At 41.4% G+C, this 23,527-nt stretch overlaps 1 protein-coding gene across 15 annotated transcripts in view; it reads right to left on the reverse strand.

The window, feature by feature from the left end:
* The window catches only part of ROBO2 (roundabout guidance receptor 2), a 503,588-nt gene that overhangs the window by 121,872 nt on the left and 358,189 nt on the right, over nucleotides 1-23,527 (reverse strand). For 14 of the 15 annotated variants that reach the window (XM_088442746.1, XM_088442748.1, XM_088442744.1 and 11 more), the window contains one exon: nucleotides 10,192-10,316. In XM_088442746.1, coding sequence (XP_088298872.1) covers nucleotides 10,192-10,316 — 125 coding nt within the window. Of the gene's footprint in view, nucleotides 1-10,191; nucleotides 10,317-20,456; nucleotides 20,528-23,527 lie in introns of those variants that run through there. The other variant, XM_088442747.1, reaches the window with a different exon arrangement.

Here is a 23,527-nt window from a genome sequence, read left to right on the forward strand (position 1 = left end):
GCCGGACTGGCGCTGCAGAGCAGCAAACACTCACTGGGAAAATGGTGGTGGCCACTTTCTCAGTGATCTGCGCATGCGCAGACAAGATGTCCCAGGGAAAGTAGGCGTGGGAACCATTTTCCCGGAGACCTGCGCATGTGTTGTAGATTCTGGCATGGTCATGTGATCCGGAAGGCAGGGCACCCTCCCGACTGACGCGCACTAGGGATTTCCCCTGCACCTCACCGCCGCCCGATCACAGGACGGCAGCCGCGACTGCCTGTCCTCCATGGCCACATTTCATTACAAGTTGCCCTGATCTGCACGCTGCGCAGCTGCACGAGGTATTTGGATTCCCCACACTCACAGGCATCACACGGAGCTGTGCGGTGATTACAGCACAGCCGCTCAGGACCTCATTCAGAGTCGGTCGAAGCGGCCGCACGGTCGTACGGGAAAAGGGTCCGGATATGCAAATGATTCCCTCGCAAGTTGCGTCCCTAAGTTCGGATCGGTAGCTGGCCGACCAAGGGGAGGAAGCGGCCGGAATTTAAAAAAATAAGCCCTCTTCTCGTACGCATTGCACGTCATCTCCGGCCATATAAGGATTAATCGAGACCATCGGGAACCATCGGAACTGGTCGTAGAGCTTAAGGTTGACCATACCCTCTCTTAAGCTCTACGATCATGTCAGTGTAAAAACCTCCCATGTCACATGTGCCATGACGCTACTTTGTTAATTCTGCACTCCCATAAACCGTATGCACTCCCATAAAACGCTGTTTGCATAATTAGGCACGCCTGCGTTCGGATCTCCACTCCCCCGTTTTCAAGCACCTTCCCCTGTTACCACCCACAAATGCCTCAATCTGTCACTCAAACTACCAACCTGGCTGTGTTCAAGGAGAGAGAAATTTCTGATCGTAGCGGCTAGTTTGCGCACGCGCATTGCTAACTTTACGCATGCGCAGTATAGCGAACATCGGTGGCGTACGACCGTGCGGCCGCTTCGACCGACTCTGAATGAGGTCCTTAGTCACTCTCTGAGAGTTGTGACTTTCAGGTATCTAGTGTCACATAGTCCTTCCTAGCAGTGGAATAGGACTTTAGTCAGATACTACAGGTAATAGAGAGAACAATATACTCAGCCCTTCTGGTGTTTGCATATCGCTGGGGACCGTCAGATTATTAACTCTGGGATACCATTTTCTAGCATATGTTCCTATATATCTCTAACATATGCTTAGCAGTTACTTATTCCATCTTTAACAAGCCTTGATCCTTTTGGATTGCCAAACTGATATATATCGGCAAATAATAACCCTTTTGAGTATTTATTCAAATCTTTTTCATCTTGTGAAATTAACTGCATTTAATTATCTCTTATACTGCATCTTATTTCATTTTTTCGCACTCTCTCATCAGCCGACCGGCCCTGCCTGACCTGCAATGTCCTTGATATCAGGATAGCCAGGGTTTGCGCTCACTGACAGCAGAAGTGCTCATATCCCTTCCTTCCTACCAGCTGCCAGCCCCACTCTCTCATCCAATGTCCTCTGTTTTACACAAGACTCAGTGACAGCAGAAGTGGGGTAGTCAGGATCTGGGCACCTCTCCTTTACTATTGTGATACTTATGACACGGTATACCCACTGATTTTTTAGATATCTATTCTGACATTGTTATATCTAACCCATTTCATGCTCCATAGGTGACAATTCTGCTGCTACCACTTTATCCTAATAAGTGGGATTGATATATTTCAGTATCTTATCATATGTCTATTTATTTTGGAATATCAACGCATGCTATTCTACTCTATGCTTCTTCCCACAGACATTAGGATATGACGCGTGTGTCTATACATATTATATTGTCCTAAGTGGGTGCATTGAGGGATCCTCCGAGAAGGAAGGCATTCTATACTTGTATTTGTTTACATTACATGTGTCAATCATCGTTCTGGAGACTTTTCTGACTTATACTAATTTATGGTTATATTTATCTACGTATATCTGAAGTACTTTTATGAACAGATTGACTTTTACCTACTAATATTCGCCATCATCCAGAATATCTAACTTTATGAGCATAAATCTCTCATAAGTTTCCTTTATTGGCATATATTTGTCAATAACTACAGATATCATATGTATGTTGCATGTCAACTGCATATATTATGTTGTACGTCAACCCTATATTTTAGAAATATAACTATTAAAAGTTACATTTTCAATTTTTAATGTCTCAATTATATTTTGAGTGCCTCCAATGAAGAGTCTTCTTTTTCTTCTTTTTCCATATATGAAGCCAGAATCTACAGAACAATGCCGCGCTGAGCCGCCGACTGAGAGGAGGGGCCCAAACGGAGACTGCACACGGGCCCCCTCCTCTCTTAAAACGCACCTGTATCTATCTATCTATCTTTCTATTTATCGATCTAATAATATTTATCTAATAATATCTATCTATCTAATAATATCTATCTATCTATCTATCTATCTATCTATCTATCTATCTATCTATCTATCTATCTATCTATCTATCTATCTCATATCTATCTAATAATATTTATCTAATAATAACTATCCACCTATCTAATAATATCTATCTATCTAATAATATTTATCTATCTAATAATATATGTCTATCTATCTGTCTGTCTGTCTATCTACCTATCTCATATCTATCTACCGTATATACTCGAGTATAAGCCGAGTTTTTCAGCAAATTTTTTGTGCTGAAAAAATACCCCCTCGGCTTATACTCGAGTGAAGTGTAGTGCTGACCGGACGGAGTTCTGTCAGCGCTACACAGCACAAACACACACCCGCCGGAGCCGGCAGCTGTGTGTTTGCTGTAATCAGCAGCCGCTGAGAGTCCGTCAAACTCTCAGCGGCTGCTGCTGCTCCCACTACGGGAGCCATCTTCCGGCTCCCGCAGTGGGTAATGGGAGAGACGTCGTCATGACGACGTCTCTCCCATGCAAAGCAGCCGGAGGAGCTGTTAGCGGCGGGACCAGGAGCGGGAGTTTCAGGTAAGTGATTTTTTTTATTTTACGCTTATTACGTCTCTCTCTACTGGGGGGGGGGACTACTGGGGGCACTACCAGGGGGCGATTACTACAGGGGGCATTAGCAGGGGGCGATTACTACAGGGGGCGCTACCAGGGCACGATTACTACAGGGGGCATTACCACTGGGGGAACTATCAGGGGGGGATTACTACAGGGGGCACTACAAGGGGGGGATTACTACAGGGGGCACTAAAAGGGGGGATTACCACTGGGGGTACTACCAGGGGGGGATTACTACAGGGGACACAAAAAGGGATAATACCACTGGGGGTACTACCATGGGGGGGTTTACTACTGGGGGCACTAAAATGGAGGGGTTACCAGGGGGGGATTACTACTGGAGGCACTGAAAGGGGGGATTACCACTGGGGGCACAACCAGGAGAGATTACTACTGGGGGCACAACCAGGGGGAATTACTACTGGGGGCACTACCAGCTGCTGCCATTTCCCACCCTAGGCTTATACTCGAGTCAATAAGTTTTCCCAGTTTTTTGTGGTAAAAGTAGGTACCTCGGCTTATATTCAGGTCGACTTATACTCGAGTATATACGGTAATAATATTTATTAATAATATCTATCCACCTATCTAATAATATCTATCTTTCTAATAATATCTGTCTATCTATCTATCTATCTATCTATCTATCTATCTGTCTCATATCTATCTAATAATATTTATTAATAATATCTATGCACCTATCTAATAATATCTATCTTTCTAATAATATCTGTCTATCTATCTGTCTGTCTAATAATATTTATTAATAATATCTATGCACCTATCTAATAATATCTATCTATTTATCTATCTATCTATCTATCGTATCTATCTATCTCATATCTATCTAATAATATTTATCTATCTAATAATATCTATCTATCTATCTATCTATCTATCTATCTATCTATCTATCTATCTATCTATCTATCTATCTATCTCGTATATATGGCAATCTACCAATCTATTTATCTCATATCTATCTATCTATCTATCTATCTATCTATCTATCTATCTATCTATCTCATATATATCTATCTATCTAATAATATCTATCTATCTTTAATCTATCTATCTATCTTTAATCTATCTATCTCATAACTATTTATCTCATATCTATCTATATTTTATCTATATATCTATCTATCTATATCTATCTATCTATCTATCTATCTATCTATCTATCTATCTATCTATCTATCTATCTCGTATATATGGCAATCTACCAATCTATTTATCTCATATCTATCTATCTATCTATCTATCTATCTATCTATCTATCTCATATATATCTATCTATCTATCTAATAATATCTATCTATTGTTAATCTATCTATCTATTTCATATCTATCTATCTCATATCTATTTATCTCATATCTATCTATATTTTATCTATATATCTATCTATATATATCTATCTATCTATCTCATATATATCTATCTTTTATCTATATATCTATCTATTTCATATCTATCTATCTATCTATCAAAACATTGCAGTGGCAGAAGGGAGTTATGCAGTCAGTCCTCTGGCTTCCGTGGTGCACACTTGTATCTGATGTGCTTGCTCTTATATGATAGTGGGTGCAGGAATGTGATGGAATTGCTGCCATTGCAGGCTGTGTGCTGATGCACCCCCTGTAACAGTGGTAGTTTGCAGGGCATGATTAAGGGCCATATGGTCCTGGGGCTGACAATGACCAAACCTCTAATGTGAGAAGTAGAGGAGGTGTGACCAGTGCTGTGTGGGTGTGGCCAGTGCCATGTGGGCGTGTACACCCTGCACACTACCAGCCCCAATCTCTCAATAAATACGTAATAGCAGAAATACAAATGTAATACTTATGATTTATGGCTGATCATGTGGCCACGTGGTGCTCTCATGATAATGGGCCTATTATAATGTGGAGGCCTGGAGCTGTATCTCCATCTGCCACATTGTTAATTTGGCACTGGTTTCACCACTGGTATTGAGGAGCTGGTGTTTAGTACATATTAAATTCATATTGCCTACATGTAAATTGTTATGATGCAGTTTTCTACTTCTGTCAGGAATAAAAGCATTATTATTGCCAGTAATAGTGATGTGTATCAGTGAAATATAACTGTGACATTACACATAGATTACACAATTAACAGCAACACCTGGGAGTTAGTGAACATTATTACACAAGTATTACTATTAATAAATAAGGCACTAAATAAAGATAAATAATAAAATGCCATGTGATGGTCACAGATAACACCTGACATGGAATATCACTTTTTCATAAAGTGCTGCGTAAAAATAAAGGCCATGAAATACAGACAAATATCACACAAATGACAGTGCATAGAGTATATACAACTATTCTGTGTATACATTGTAAAAAGACATTATATTCCCCATGGGATGTGTTTAATTAAAATAGCAAGGTTATAATTAATTGAAGAAACAATGTTTCAACAAGAAGGCAATACCATTTAATTAAGAACATTAAATACAATTCCACCCTAAAATGTCCTACTTTAAAATAAGACCAATGGAAGTGTATAAACTGGGTATGAACATTATTCAATTAAGCTAAATGACTTTAATCCTCCAAATGAAGCGTTGCGTTAATTGCAGACTCTTTACTTTATAATGAAGCAATGGATGGCCACTTTAAAGATTCACATGTACCACTTCAGAAACACTTAACATACACATTACCATGTTACTAAATTCATGCTGACTCCGCATAGACCGTTGTCATGACATCACTTGCTTTTATGGTCTCTTATTAATTCGAAACCATGGGACCCACTGGGACAACCAACCCGTTGCCCAGAATTATTTATCTGCTGAAGTCCATACTGGATGACGGTAAATGACAGACATTAGAAGAGTTACAGCACTGCCTCAGCTTTTAGTCTCTACACTATGCAGTGAAGTTGTCATGTCTTCCGACATTAAGGGAGAAATTTACTAACATTTGTGTTTACCCGATTTGGCCAAATTCCGTGGTAAAGGTGCAATCTTATGAATCGGGAACTTACTATTGGTCAAATCGCCTGGATATCGCATGTCAAACATGACTTCGAAATCGCATCAAATCACCATCAAAATACCATTTGTGCCAATGCAAATCACAAATTTACTAAGAGGCGTATTGACCAAATCGACGAGACTCGCACCCAAATCACACCCCCTATCACGAAATCAATGCACATGTTTTAAAAATTGTGTTGACATGGGTAAACCATTTTAATTAGCCCCAACTCAAGCAGGATGATTATAAAAGCCCACAAATTCAGCGGCAGCACTCTCTTTCTACTGACAAGCATGGGCGAGGCAGGATACTCAGTTGTCTGCGCACAGACACATGTTTCATGTGGTCTGCACAAGCTGACTGAAAGGGCCCAGGAGCAATCCTGACCAATCGGATTATGTTTGCGATTTTCTCCGATTTGCTCCGATTTCACATGCGAATTTGGAGGGGTGCAAGTTTCGTTGTATTACACAGTTGCAATTTCAGTTGGGAATTCAGTTGGGAAACACACCCTAATTGACTGATCTCGCACGTGCCGTAACACGACTATTTACACCATCGAATGACAAAACGCAAACAAACACGATTCTTTGTAAATGTGCATTTTGCCTCAAAAAACATTCTGGCGATATGGTGTGAGAATGGATCGCATCCCAACATGATTCTAAGTAAAATTTCCCCCTAGGCATCTAAACTTTGCCCGTTTCGCCTGCTGACATTGGCCTCCAGTATTTCCAATCCCAACTCAACCACAATAAATTCACTGTCATTGACTCAGCTCTAGTCACAGGCTATAAATTCTCTGAAATATGAATGTACTAACATAGGGCCTGCTTCAGACCCGGTCGCGCGCTGAGCGCTGGCAACTGGGTCGATGGTGGCCCAGAGCGCATGTGCATGATGGAGCCGGCTCCGTCGTGCGCATGCGCGAAACCCGGATAGTGAAGGACAATCCGTCGCTCTGGGTCTCGTACCAAAGGGGACGCGCTGTCGATGTTGAGTGACAGCATGCCCCCTTTGGTGGGCGGGCCAGGTGAGTGGCTGCCCAAATGGAGGCGTTCCCATGTGAACGCCTCCGTTTGGGGGCGGCCCCACTGACATCAAGAGTGATGTCAGTGGGAGAGATTTCGGCCCGATGGTCGCGATGGTCAAGACCATCGCGACCATCTTCCTGGCCGGTCGCTATAGCTGTGGGTGGTCACCCACAGCTATGCGAGCGGCTAGGAGGCCGTTCTAAAAAAAAAAAAGACCGGCCCTGATTCAGAGCGAGCGCTCTGTCAGAGCGTCCGGCTCTGAATCAGGGCCATAGTGTGGAAATGTATAATAATGCCGGGAATGTGTATCCCAGCAAAGCTGCCAGTTCCATAATGAAGCTCGAGTAGTGTAAATTTCAGCAATTAACTACAATTTATAGTTTATTTACTATTACCCAATATTGTACGCAGAATGGAGAAGGGACACTATCTCTGTTCAGTCAGGTTTATAATTTAGTGTTGGGGCACAGGCAGACCAGAATACTTGTCCATGGCCGGCACTGAGATTTGGACCAAGGTCTCCAGCAAGATTCCTGTGGATGATTTACTGAATTCAATGAATTTTAAGAACTGTACACTGTACATCAAGTAGGGTGGTCTTTTTCTCCTCTTTGTCACTATTATGTGACCAGCACCCTTAAATTTTCAGCTACATCCTCTCCAATCTTCATTGCACTGATCTCACTGATAAATGTCATATTAATTAGTCTCATTCTCTTTTACGAAAGTTCTGAACTCCCCTTTTTCACTGCTCTTATGTTGATTTCAAGTGAAGTTACTCACAAGTACAAAGTGAAGTAACTAATAGCAGCTAATCAGCTTTGATAGATCTCTTTATATTATCCAGCACCAGCTGGGGAGGACAGTAGAGGACACAGAAACCCCTAGGGTGACTCAACACTACGCTTCTGCTCTATTTGACCCAAAAAGCCCCTCTTGGTGCACCAGGGTACGTGCAACTTAGCCGCGGCAGGCGTCCTTTTTTCACAAAATCAAGATTTTATTTGACATGCTAAAATGACAAGAAGCAACAAACTACATTTATTGCTAGCATGCACTAAACACTGGGGCTTGCAGTACTCTGTGTGCGACTGAGTTACAATTCTGTGTAAAAAAAGGTTCTGATTCGAGCATGCTGCATTGTGCTGAATCTTCGACTTTGTACATAGGTTGTGCCAGTTTCGTTGTGACAAAAGTCACAAATCTGTATCTGTGTGTTTATGAAACTTATCCCAGATGTGTGAGAAACTGAATTTACTGAAGGTGGGTAGAAGGTTAGTTCACTCACATGGCAGTAATAGCCATCTTCCCACGGTGTTTACCAACATGCTGAATGAGGAACAGTATCGATTTCAGTAGGAAATATTTAATATCTGTCTGATTGTCTGATATGGGCTACTGACCACTTGTACTTTCATTGTAAATCACCCCAAGGTCTTCACATAATAAATATCCAGCAAACAGTGGCAGCACCAAACAAGGCATTATATAACCGTATTTATGAATCTAACCTTGACTTATATTTCTATAAAATGAGGGTACACCACCTTAGTTTTACTGGAGGGTTCCATGAGTTTGAAAGCATCTAATTTAGAGCATTGTGCTCTACATTCTACTCCAGTATATCTTTTGTTTTATTCACTGGTTTTCATTTCCCCCTACCCCAGAGCCATTACATTGCCTGCAGGAGCAGATTATTAATCTATGACAATCAACAATGTCTTATTGATTTTCTAGACCGTGATAAAAGATCTGATGCCCCAAATGCTACTGGGAGGTTTTGTTGTGGGATGTGTGATAAATCACGTGGTTTATATACAGAACTATTGCCCACGTTTTGTTTGCTTTGAATGGATAATTGTCTCTGTTCTTCATTTGAGGTATGTGGCTATTAGTCCTCAGATCACACAGTGATATTTCATCTTCTGTTTTCGAACTCATATGCTAGGGCTGGCCACGTTTAATAGGATCATTCAAGATATTGATCGATCAAAAAAAAAAGTGAGTGTCATATTTGCATTTACAGATGTGTCCACATACATCTATCCTCCATGCACTACAAGTTGCGTTACACATAACACGTGAGCGCCATGTGACTCGGTAGCGCCGAGTGTCTTTTCATGCAACTTTTTCCCTCCAAATGCGTGTTATTCGCACAGCGACGCGAACAGGATGCACACGCATCTTCTGCTGATTAGAATGATGTGCGGCATGCCTACATTCTGTGTGCAACTGCTGGTGTATCTGCATGCGAAATGCTACGTCACAGTGTCACAGCCGATGACACTGAATGCAAAATGCTACATTACAGTGTCACAGCCGATGACACTGTAAAGTAGCATTTCGCATGCAGATACAGCTGCAATCGCACACAAAATATAGGCATGCCGCATATCATTTTAGTCAGCAGAAGCTACTTATGTGTCCTTTTCGCATCACTGTACGAATAAGACACATTTGAAGGGAAATGGCATTGCACAACTAGAAGGTCTGTTTAACTCGCAAGGAGGCTAGATGTACAGTCAAATATACTGTAGTTGACAGTGGAAAAATAACACTGTACAAGGTGGTAACATGGATTCAAATCCCAGTGACTGCACCAGGAGATGCATCTGTGTAACAGAATTACACCGTTAGAACTTGTTATCTGGACAAGATTTAGGCTGCGTACTGTGATGTCTCTGGTCATGGATTAATATACCAAGATAATAATAAAACCACAATGTAATTATTTTTTTGGCATATCAAATATTTTTGGGTTTCCATGTACCCTGCTGTATAATTTTAATCTTTTGCACTACGGTGACCCCCGCTATACAGAATAAATTGAAGTGTAACTGTATTAATCAGATGTTTTAGAGCTATGGTACAGTACGTGACATATTATATGGACACTTAGTTTATTGCCAGCTGTGATGAATGGTGATCACTGATTTGCTGTTTGCCCTTGAACTGTACGTCTTAAATCTGATCATATACCTGACTTGCAAAATATATTGTCAGACATGTTAGCCCAAACACAGAGCCACGCTATGGTCCTCAGTGCAAGGCGTAATGTGTCACATAAGGTCTGTATTTCAGTATTCTCACCTGGCTTCCTTCCTTCTGCCAGAAGACAGCGGGCTGAGGGTTACCTTTCGTCTCACAGGGGAATGTCACAGTCCGACCCTGAGCTACGATCTGATCCCGCGGTCTGACAACAAACTGAGGAGGCGCTGAAAATAAAGGAAGATGTCCAGTTAGGAAATAGACTCCTAATAGGGTATAGTATACCAGTAATACTGTGTCCCAAAATTCAGATTTTTAAACAAAATATACAAGATAGGAAATTGCTGACTGAACTCCCAAATTGCTCATCGTGTACGATGAGCAACGCTTCTATATATGTACATCACCATCCATTGATTGTTTGATAAAATGGGTAGAAGCCACTAAAACGGAGTAACTGCAAACAAATATTGGAGCTGATGCAGAGATCATCTGCGCCCATTTGCGAAGCGTCTTGCACTTTTTTGCATTGCGCATGCTCTGTAAGCAGGTGTACACAGGTACGAGTGATGCAAAGTTATACCCATTTCAGAGCTGTAATAGGGCATTGTCACGCAGGGAGTCTTCAGAGACGGCGAGTAGCCGGAATTACGGGTTAGATAGAGTTGTGCATATGTGTCATTAATTACACCTTTTCTTCTGTCAAATCATTGGCACCAAGAATACAGTAGCTTGCAAGATAAGAACAACTCTGCATGTGGGCGAATATACCATATACGAGGTATGTCTATAAAATAACGAGACTGTGATTCCACCTAGTAAACAAAGCAGTCAGAACCGGTTCTAACTGCATACGTAATAACCTTGAACTTGTCTGAACCAGCATGACAAGCAGCAACACTCTATGACGTTCAGTTGATTGTGAGTCGCCATTTAATTTTCTGTAGAGTGCCGAAAAAATGCTAAGTTTAAAAGTTGAACAATGTGTCAATTTGAAATTTTTTGTAACATTTTTCGATATCAAGGGTGTAATTTTGCAAGAATGGGTTCCAGAAGGCACAACAGGTAACCAGCATTATTATAAGGAAGTTTTGAAAAAGCTGAGAGAAAAAGTCAGAAAGAAACGGCCGCAACTGTGGAAAAATGGTTTCATGCTTCACCAGGACAATGCGCCGGCTCACACAGCACTTTCTGTGACCGACAATCACATTACTACACTTGAACATTCTCTATATTCGCCCGATTTAGCACCTTGCGACTTTTATCTTTTCCCAAAAGTTAAATCAGTGCTTAAAGGGGACACATTTTGAATCAGTTGATGCTGTAAAAAAGAAAATGGCAGATATGTTGAAACAACTAACAGAAATGGATTTGCTCCATGCCTTCCACCAGTGGAAAACAAGACTACAGCGATGTATTAGTGCAAATGGGGAGTATATTGAAGAGGACAAACATTAAATTTGTAATACCAATAAATAAAGAGTTATCTACTAAGCCTTGCAGTGAGATAAAGTACCAACCAATCAGCTCCTAACTGTCATCTTACAGGCTGTATTTGAAAAATTACAATTTGGAGCTGATTGGTAGGTACTTTATCTCCTTCCACTTTCTCTCTCTCTCCAAGGCTTAGTACATCTCCCCCTTTATATGTGTATTTTATTAGAGTTGTGCCTTACTCCTCAAGGTTTTCACTAGTTCTGACTGTATTGATAGGCAGAAAATTAGGCAGGGCCACAAAATGGCTGGCCCCCACTACATTCAGCTGATGGGTACACATTACATAGACCTATGAAAGCAGCATGCAATAAATTGCATTTCGTCTTTTCATATCATTGCTTTCTTGCTACATTCAGTTACCACAGACTTCAATCAATGTCATGCATAAGCACTGTTATGCTAATATCAACATCTGAGGCCGAGTGGGGCGATGTGGAGATCAGCGTGTTGTACATGAATAAAGAAGCACAGGCCATGTGTGAGGTGGGCCTCAGAATGACTGGATGGGAGACCTCAAGGTTAATCACCTCATTTTTAGAGCTGGTACAATAATACTCTGCAGTCCGGATAAAACAAGAAATAATGAAGAAACGTTTAGAAGTATTAGACTAAGGTAGCGGAATGCAAATGGACTTGCCATTTTTTCCCCCTGTAAAGTAATTTATTTCATCCAGTAAAATAGCAAAATATAACAGTCAGACAAAACGGGAAAATAGGTCTTCATTTGCCACCAATATTCTACATTTCTGTAATGATAACTGAAATCTGAATTTACTTTTCTTGTGACCATGGGACTTATTAAGCAGTAACAGCTGCAACTTCTGTTGCCGCCACTACTGCGAAATTATGCTAACGCTGCACCCGATAGGCTGTCTACCAAGAACCCCAGCGGCTGCAACTATGATCCACCGTGGTGCGTACAAAGGTTGCTCAGAATGTCGGATGGTATTTGGTTGCCAGTGTCAGTGGAGCTGCATCTTTCAACGCAGTCCCTGGCACCGGCACACTACCGACATGCCCGTCAACGCGAGCCACCAGGAATGCCATGGAACGCCATGCAGTTCCGATCTGCGTCCGACTGTGGTAACCATTGGAACGCATGCACAGTGTATCTCGGATGCATCGCATAAGTAAAACAGTAGGCGCCCCATCACCACTGATAAAACGGACTAAATAAATAAAACTATAATAACATTTGTAATTGGGTCAGAAAGCAAGACTATGTTCTCTGGTTCAGACAGGGCAACAGGCTATGGGTAATGCTGCTGGCAGGTGTAGGAGGGCAAACTTAATGCAATCTGGCTCTCCAGGACTTAAGAAAATACTGAGGCCAAAACAACAGATTATTTCTAGCATCACTGGTATTGATAGTTGGTCTAGGGGCCCAGGTCTAACAAAGAGGTGCAGCCACTCCCACAACAGTGTGTGACCATGTCCCCTACTGGGGTGCAGCATCTATAGATAGGGCTAATATAGAGATAGCCATTGATGGTTAACAATCATTGATGGGTTGCCACCGATGGCCTTGCCATCAATGGCAGCGATCCCTTGCTTCTCCGCCACCAGTGGCTAAGATGCCACAATTTTTTATTCTCTCAACACAGGGGGCAAAGAAGCTTAGCCTTGTCCATTGCATATACTGTATAGGAAAGATTCCTGGACTGCACACCCTGAATATATATAATGGGAGGTGCTACCTGATGAGACTAATTGCAGGCACAGAAACAGATGAATCTCAGGTGCACAACTCCAAACTCCTACAAGTTTATATACTGTAGTACAATTTTGGGTTGATTTTTGGGGCGTGAGTCCCCTGAATTGCTTTGGTTGGTGTGTTCCAGGGCATTGCATTAGAACACATTCTTTCTTTTCTGCACAATTTTAATCCTTTGTTTGTTTCATTATATTTGTATTTTCACCTTTCTATGCAGCCATAGCTGCTCTTACTTTTATATACATCACTTTTCTCACTATGGCAATGCCCTGGGGTGGCTAAGCCTCGCTGATTAGGGGTGTCCTGCGCTCTGGATTTGAACCCTAGTATGTTAGGGACCTTCCCTAAAGAGGTTACCTGGATATGGTGGGTAGGCCCATAACCTTGGCCATGATTATGCTAAAAACCTCTACTGATTGCAAAATTGTATTGCATTTATATATTCAGTAATTTGGAGTTGAGCACCTGAGATTTGTCTGTTTCTGTGCCTTGTCCATTGCAGCCAGATAAGCCCCACCCCCTTTCCTGATTGGCTAACCACTTGCTAATGCCCACAGTAGGGAAGTCCATTGATGGCTGCAAACCATCGATGGTCGTGTCCCCCAAGCAGCAGAAAGCCACCTATGCTGATAACATGTAGGCGGAGCTGTATCAAAACTTATTAAGAGGTTTATCCAAAAGCATTCAATCAGATTCTGTCATTTTATAGAATGTAATAGATAAATGATAGCTACAATCTAATTGGTTGCTATGGGCAACACCTCATCTTTTCCTTTATAAAAGGTTTGTTAAATCTCCCCCATAATCTTTGCAAGTTTCAAGCTAACACTAAACATGAAATGTGTGGCTGGGTGTGTGATGGATTTCAATTATAAAATTATAATTATATTTATAAAATGTTTTATTATCAATGCTTTCAATAAGTAATGTTGAAGTTTTTCCGTTTAAATAAAATTAAAGTAAAGCGTACTATGCGTACTATGGGTACCTGCACATATGTGTTTTTCACCATGTTAACAAAATATTTTTTTTCCCGACAGCTCTTCTATTCACTAGGCATGTTTATAAATTGACACATATTGCTATTATTATTGCTTTATGTTTGCTTTAGTTCTTGTCTTCCTTCTTAGAGACACAGGATGTTTCGGGGCACAGAAATGATGTGTACTTTTATCACACTGAGACTTAACTCAGATAAATAGATTTGCCAAAAGCTAGTATTCGGCTACTTCTGTAAAAAGAAGAAGCTTTCAGGGTAACAGGGTAACTACATGTATATGTTTTGTCATGTCTGATAAATATTTTAGGAGAAGTAAATAATATATCACCATTATTAATGTATTAAACAGAGTACTACATGATGCTACACACAAGGTTGTTTCCTTTGGTGAATATCCATCATTGTCAGCTCCATAAAGTGATGGATTTGCAACATGACCTTATACAAAACAAATTAAAATACTGTCTGTCAACATCTAAAAGGGACATAATAATCAATAACAAAGCATACTAGAGTTATTAGGAGCTTTTAAAAGGGCCTGGGTAAAATCTCTTAATCCATTTATCTTCTAGTGGATTAACAATTTACCAAAAATGTGACCATGTTAATTTGCACTGAAACCAATGGATTATTTAACAAGGGGACAAAGGCAGCAGCGCACTCTACATGATCAGGAGGATATACCTACAATGACCGTCTAGTGAGACACACACTATAATGGAGCGTACACACGGTCAGATTTGTCAGACTTGTCAGATTTGTCAGATGAACGACTGAACGATTGAACGATTTGAACGATTTGAACGATTTTACCAAAGTTTTGAACGATTTGAACGATTTTTGACTGCATTAAAATGACTGGAATCGTCCAAGTCTGACTGCAAACCCATCAGATGTCAGATATCGTTATCTGACAAACGGAACACGCATCGTTGATCGTCCATCGTTCAGGCATGTCAGATATGTCAGATTTTCCTTCAGATATGAACGACTGAACGATTTTTAAATCGTTATCGTTCATATCTGAAGGAAAAATCTGACCGTGTGTATGCACCATTAGGGTAACAGAAGAAATATTATTTTGTTTACTTTTTACAAAGTAAGTGTTGTTTATCTTTTGTTCTGCCCTGATGAAATTGTCATATATATGCCCTAACAATCTGTGCATTCCCATTCATTATACCAACTACCATAAACATAAAATTAGCAGCAATGTAAATGTATACGCTGCTAATTTATCAGTTTAATCAAGGAAAATGTAGTTGTTGTTTTTTTTAATCAATTTACTTTACTTTGCCACCCCTAAATACTGCTTCCCCAGGCCGCTGCTCGAGGTTATTTCATTAAAGGCATTTCCTAGAGTATAAAGTCCCTCTAAAGTGCACTCCACCTCTCTTAAAGGTAAAAGCAGCCATTCAACTAATTGTCATCAGCAAATAGACATTTCATAGGCATGATGTACTTCGTGCCTCTGTGATATCACTAGGTGTTTCTTTAATGGATACAGGTTTGTGAATCTATGGTTCAGTCTTCTAAGTGGCTTCTCAACAACAGTGGTCTAATCCTCCCCACACACACAAAAATGTAGTGCGTAGTGCGTGTTACGATATAGCAAATGCTATTGGTCAGTAAAATTTGGCTATGGTTAAAGGTGAGGCCAGTATGATGATAAGCACATATAAAATGTTTGTCTGCAGAATCACCGATGTAGCACTTTACAGAATAGCACTTTACAGAATAAGGACCAGGCTTGGTTCCACAAATGATGGTTTCTCTAAAGCTGGGTACACACCTAACAGATATATCTGCAGATCACTCAATATATCTGCAGATGATGGTTGTTCATACACACTGATCAACCATCATCCGTCATCTGGCCGCGGGTCCCCATGGCCTCTGCTGCAAGTGTACGGCCAGTCGGCTGACCGACCATACACACAGCACGATGGCCCAATATTTCTGCAGATATATTGGCCATCGGCTGAGCAGCACAGCCGACGCAATATGTCACAGACATATCGCTGGTACACACTGGCCAATGCACACAAGATATATTGGCTGATCAATTGATCGGCAAATATATCTGCCGGTTAGTACCCAGCTTTAAGGAGAGATTTATCAAGCCTTCTAACGAGGGCAAGAGGAGGTGTTACCCATAACCAATAAGATAAATACTAGATAAATGACAGATAGAATCTGATTGGTTGCTATTGGCAACTTGCCTCTTTGGAACATTTCATAAGTCTCGCCTTAGTCTAATGTTTTTCAAAAACAGAACTGGGGCTTTGTCCTGGTCCCTGGTAGCCCTGCTCAACCAGAGATGTTCATTAGGGATGTACTATGCACTTTTATTACTGTTACTGTTACATTGTAACACAATCTTATTGTCATTATATTGATCACATTGTTGCAGAAGTTGTTGCTAATTTCCTTTGCGTGTTTCACTGCATTAGTTTCAGGTTGTGCATGTTTTCAAATAAAAAATGCTAACCAATGGTCAAAACATAGTAAGACGTATGCAAAGCAATAGACCTAAGATATCTGTAAGTTCTGTTTGCACATGAGGTTTTGACAGCATCCTAAATAAATAAGGAAGTCTTACTGTTCCGAGCCTGGCAACCAATTAGATTTGACCAGGCTTCGATCTATCACAGCAACTTTCCCTTCCAAGAAAATGGTTTACCTGATGAAATATTTAATTCATGATGAAACATATGTGCCTGAGGCTGAAGGGCTTAAAACAAATACATTTTCCAAAGCCCTTTTCCAGTCATATTTTATTCAGAAAGGCAAAAGATTTTGCCTTCAACCGCTGGACAGGATGGTTAATTGCAAAATCATTTCAGTTTAGACGCTTATGACAATGTTTTCTTAGTCTGTAGCCATATGGGAACAATTTTCCCCTTTAGCACAGATCATTATACAGTAAAATAGTTTTATAAACTTCCATTTTTCTAGAAGCAGAGTACACAGTGTACTCGAGGTGAAGTGCGTTTGTGCCGAGTTCTGACATTTCCAGAGTAAACTATTTCCACTTGATATATTGAGCTATGGGGTTCTTACATCAGGTATCTACTGTACTGTATATAGTAATACATTTTCCCTGTATTACACTGCTCAGCGCAGGTTTGCAAAGTGATAAGTTGCTTTCGGTGATATAGGATAAGGGTGAATTTAATTTTATGCTCTATATAAAGTTTCCGAAAGTCAGTACAAGGAAATCTGATAAAAAAATTTTTTTCAAAACCCCCCCACAAATAATAAACACTTCAAGAATCAGACAGGCAGGGGATAGGTAGGGGGTCTGTTAATGATTATTTAACTGTAGCCAATTGTAGGATCATTGTAAAATCATTTTCCACATACAGATGTGTCCTCATACATCTAGCCTCATTACGCCATACTGCACGAGACGCCTGGTGTGAGTGAGCCCCCTGGTCCCATGCAACTCTGCTTGCGACAAGCAGCTTTTTTACCCGAAAATGTGTTTGAGGCGCAATGCGATGAGACTAAAGCTGGGTGCACACCAGTGGCGGCTCCAGAGGTGGGGCTACAGCACAGTCCAAAATTCAAATAGGGGAGTCACACCAACTGCCAGTGAGTCCTAGCCGGGGATGTTTGGCAGTATTTGGGGTGGCAGTTGGTGTGGCTCCCCTATTTGAAATTTGGACTGCGCTGCAGCCCCACCTCTGGAGCCGCCACTGGTACACACCATACAAAGTATTGTATGATATATATGGCCGACACAGATCGGAACGATATATATCATAGACTGTGTAGGCTTGATCCGTCTTTCACGATGGTCATGTATCACATCGTTCCATCTGCTGTGCTGCACGGCAAATGGGACGATGCAATGAATGTCACGGTGCTGTTACATGCAACACGTAATGATACATGTAACAATACATCGCGCTCGTATGGCGAGGGCAATGTATTGTTACATTGCATTGTACTGTCGCTGGGTCGCATCATTGTATGGTGTGTACCCAGCTAAAGACGCACCAGGAGACTGCACTACTTAGTTTGATAGGTAACACTTATATATATCTGTGTGCGACTGTGTCTGTAAATGAAAAGGAACTTGGGAGCTCACTCAGACCCGCTCGCTCCCAGCGTGTGCAAATCTAATGCAGACCCAGCAAGGCAGGCGATCGTACGGCAAGGCATTAGCGTGCCCTCTATGTCTTGGCATGCAATCACTTTGTATATGCAGACGCCCACCAGTCATACATAAGATGCCCACTTGCGCACGTCATCTCCTAGAAGTGCATGAAAACATTGGTACATCGAGCACCATTGGATGTGCTCGCAGCGCTTGACGTTGACTATACCCTATGTTGCCACAAGCACTGCAATCACTTCAGTGTGAAATACAACCAGGTGGCGTGTCCTATGACGATGCCTGTTAATTATGCATGCCTCTGAAACGGCGTTGAAACACTCAGGCACGCCTGCGTTCGCACCTCCACTCCCCCGTTTCTAGTGGCCTGCACCTGTCACCACCCACAAACAGCCTCTCCTGTCACTCATTCAGCTGGGCTGTCTATGCTGGGCGAGCGAGCGCTTCCCGATCTCTCACAGTGGTTCGTGCACGCGCATTGCGATACATACGCATGAGCAGATTGCAAATATCGGCCAGCTACGAGCGTGCGCATCCTAGCGAGCGGGTCTGAATCAGGTCCTTGGTGTGGAAGAAAGACGCAGACGATACATCGCCACATATCAAATTAATCAGTGCCGTCTCCTGCAACTCTCCTGCAACCAAGAGACATTTTTGGGCAAAAATAGAAACAAAATAGATGATTGGCGCACGCAGAGTCGCACTGAACCTGGCGCGCCGAGTGGGGCGGTTTGGTTCTACTGCAACAATAGTGTATGAGGACACATCTGTACAGTGGCTTACAGAGCGCACCACAACATTTTTGTTTTTCACTGCATTAATTTTTATGGCAAAAAATGGGCCTGACACATTACGGATCGCAACTGCGATTATGCTCGCAGATGGCCGATTGTTGCGTACTGCGCATGCTCCACTGCGATCACACTGCATTCATCAATTGGCGGTTTTATTATTCAAATTGTACTTTACTAAGCAGGGCATTGCACATACAGGAGTGTTTAATAACAGTCTCCCAAGTGTGACCACAGATGCCCCTTAAACGTGAACGGGTCCCAAGAAAAATATAGGCGTTGGCGGAGGACGTATGTCACTGTGTACTCTGAGCAACGCAATAAAAAGGTTCACACACATGTAATTGGCACATGCCTTATAGAAGTCCTGATGTCCTAATGATTTTTTATGCCAGCTGTGCAGAGTTTTAAGAAAAATCTGAAAACATTATTCAGATGATAAGGGGATGGAATCAGAGGGGTAGGAGGTCGGACTCTGATAGGAATACAGCTCGTGGTTTCCGCAAATCAAGATGGACTTTCAGAGGGGAGATGTATCCAATATTGGAGAGAGATAAAGTGGAGAGAGGTAAAGTACCAACCAATCAGTTGTATCTCTCTCCAAGATTTGATAAATGCAGCACTTAGTTTGCAGAACCTGCTCCTGAAGGCAAGTATTTTAATGTATGTTAATGTGTACTTGGTGAACTATCAATGTCAGTAGTTGGATGCACTTAATATATACCCTTCACAGGCAGCAGGAGATAACTCATTTCTGCATAAATGCTGATATTCTCAGAGTGCCTGGAAGGCTCACTAATTACAGCAAGATCTCCAGGACTCCCAGGAGAGCGGACAGACCACCCAGGTCTCATCCACTTCACAGCCACAATGACGTGAATTGTTTTGCCACACAACCCATCCTCCTGAACGTCACACTTGAACTTTGTCTGATTTCCTGACACAGAGGCATACAAAGATGGCACGTGTGCATACAGTATGTGTCCTCGTACTGTATTATATTATTGTCTTTCTGTGTAATTGCTCCACATTTCAGTCTATTGTTTAAACTTAAACCACCAATAAATAAATGAATGAAAGCGGCACGCTAAATAGGCATTGCACAGCATCCCACCCATATTGGTTTTTTAACAAACACTAAAATGATTAGTTCTCAATCACGTTCTCTTACATAACGGTTGTGTATGAAGGATGGAGCAGTGCAAAAGGCCATGCTAACATAATATAAGGATGGTTACTTACCCACAGGGCGAACTGAAGACATTACAATGGTGGTGAGAGAACATAAAAAGGAAATGAAAAGAAAGTCTGTCAGAACGTGCGACATGCAATACTACATTTATAAGTGGGTCTAATACATTAAAAATCATCAATGCATGTACAGTATGAATTAATCAAGACATACAGTACCATTGAGGTTCATACACCATCCTAACAGGTCAAAATGGAACTAAGTGAAAATTAAAAGTCAGTCTCAATCCTCCATCACTGACCGTAATAAATAAATATAATGGGTTTGATTTAGGGGTAAATTTACTAAAGTGAGAGTTTTTAGAAGTGAGTTTTAGAAGAGATGTTGCCCATAGCAACCAATCAGATTCTACTTAACATTTAACTATCACCTTCTAGAAGATAATAGCTAGAATCTGATTGGTTGCTATGGGTAACATCTCTTCTAAAACTGACTTCTAAAAACTCTCACTTTAGTAAATTTACCCCTTGGAGTTAAAGGGGAAAAATGTGTTGTTTTGGTACACCCAGAATGCAACCACACAAGTAGGTATCCTAATATATGTGCAGCTACGACTGAAAGCATGATCATGGCAACCCCTACTCCTATGACAATATTGATCAGGGGCAGAACTGGAAATTTGGGAACCCTTTAGGATTTTTAGGTATGACTCGTCTTACTATGCTGCTTTGTGTCACTCTGCCATTCCTGATCAGAGAGGAACACCAGAGTCCCCTCCCTCTCTGTACAGAATGTGATATTGGACCAAGAAGATGGCAGAGGGGTGCAGGGCCTGGAGCAGCACAGGATCTAGCCCTGTATCAGATGCTACCCCTTCTACTCCCATAGTTACACCCTGGGTCTTAGTCATTAAGAGGGAGATCTATCAACCCCTCTAAAGAGGACAAGTGGTGGTGTTGCCCATAGCAACCAATCATCTTATAGCTGTAATTTTATAGATAATTGATAGCTAGAAACTGATTGGTAGCTATGACAACATCGCCACCTGTCTTCTTTAGAAGGTTTGACAATCATCCCCTAGGAGCTTCCACCTTAACTCACTCGTAGACATATTTCTTTGATACTATCACTATACAAAACTAAGGTTCTGTAAACACATCTATCTGGCCACAGTGTGAGATAAAATTGGCCCTTGACTAATAACAGCTACTGTACCCCCCCATTATTACTATGTGTAGGCGACAGATGTATTTTAAATAACTGTTAATGTTCAAGTATTAGACATAGCATATTGTACTGTAAAATACAGAGATCAAGAGACCAGAGTGTAAAAATGTACAGAATAAAATATGTGAAAGGGATTTAGCCAAGTGCTAATGACATGACTGCAAAATTAAATCTCACAGGGAAAAGAGTTTTTTATTGCAAAATAGCAAACTGGTAGAGTTGTAGCGAAATGCGTTGTGTATGCAACAAATGTTGGGCCCATTATTTTTTTCAGCATTTTGAATCATAATTTGTCATTCTGTAAAGTGTTGGTGGAGTCATAGAAAGCAAAAAAACATTGTACAAGCAGAAATGTCAAGTACTGTAAGTGTTCATTTTACAGTACATCGCACATAAATGCAATGTTAATGTAACAGAATCATATTCTAATAAATAAGGTCTCAATATGACCGGAGAAAACATGAAAGTTGCATTCATTCTGAATCTAAGCCATGTAGATGGAACTCACTCTCTGGCCTATAATGCTGAATGAGTGGTGATAAACACATGTGATGTGGTGCGGATCCTGGCGCACACAATGCCGGTGGCTGCAATACTGATGCCAGAATCCCGACAGGGGTTAGAAGCCAGGCTCGACAATCCTGGTGGACATGATGCCGAAGGTAAGTTTTATGGGTAGGTTTAGAGGTTAGGCACTAGGGGGAGTGTTAGGGTTAAGCACTAGGGGGAGTGTTAGGGTTAGGCACTAGAGGGACTGTTAGGCACTAGGGGGAGTGTTAGGGTTAGGCACTAGGGGCAGTGTTAGGTTTAGGCACTAGGGGGAGTGTCAGGGTTAGGCACTAGGGGGAGTGTTAGGGTTAGGCACTAGGGGGAATAAGGGTTAGGCAGTAGGGGAAGTGTTAGGGATAGGCACCATGGTGAGTGTTAGGGTTAGGCACTAGGGGGAATTTTAGGGTTAGGCACTAGGGGGAGTGTTATGGATAGACACTAGGGGGAGTGTTAGAGTTAGGCACTAGGGGAAGTAGAGTTAGGCACTAGGGGAAGTGTTAGTTTAGGCACTAGGGGGAGTGTTAGAGTTAGGGACTAGGGGGAGTGTTAGGGTTAGGCTGTGGGAGGGGAGGGTTTGGGTTAGGCTGCAAGAGCAGAGCGTTAGGAAAAGGCTGCAGGAATGGTGGGTTAGGGCTGGGGGCAGAGTAAGGGTTAGTTTACTTATCTGCAGACATCGGCATTTCAACCTTCAGGATTCCAAGCACTGGTATTGTGTTCGCCGGCATTCTGTGTGCCAGGATTGCATACCCAATCCAAACACATACCATAACAATTCCAAAATTGTATTTCCCCCTGAATTTGTTGACTGAACTCTACTAAAATAAAATGTGAGGATCTTCTGCTCCTGCCTATCATCATCTTGTCCCAGTTTTCAAGTTTACTTTTTAGGCTATGTACTCCCTGTTTCATTTTAATGCTTCTGGCTTGGCAGAAAAGTGACAGGAACGATGGGGTCAGATTAATTTGTGAAATCTAAAGCATTATTTTAAGCATAGCAGAAACAAAATAGTCATATAGATACTGATATTGAGAGCAAAAACCCAGATAGCTTGAATTAAAATCTTTTCTGCATGGACCTGGAATGTATATACTGTATACTGTATTATTCTCTAATTGTATTGAACTACGTACTGTCTTGACACTATATACGTAGAGAAAATTTTTTAATAATCACATATAAGGCTGATAAATGGTTGTTTCATATGAGTAAAGGTATCCAAGAAACTGCAACTGTTCCCGGCTGCCAAAGGCTTGGCGTTATATCTACTATTAGACTACAGTCCCATTCATGGCCATGTTTATTATATTGTAAAAATACTTTTGAGTGATGAGCTTGAGAAGCCAA

Source organism: Taudactylus pleione, unplaced genomic scaffold (genome assembly GCF_031769625.1).
Source record: "Taudactylus pleione unplaced genomic scaffold, aTauple2 ptg000316l, whole genome shotgun sequence".
In the NCBI taxonomy this organism is placed as follows: Eukaryota; Metazoa; Chordata; class Amphibia; order Anura; family Myobatrachidae; genus Taudactylus; species Taudactylus pleione.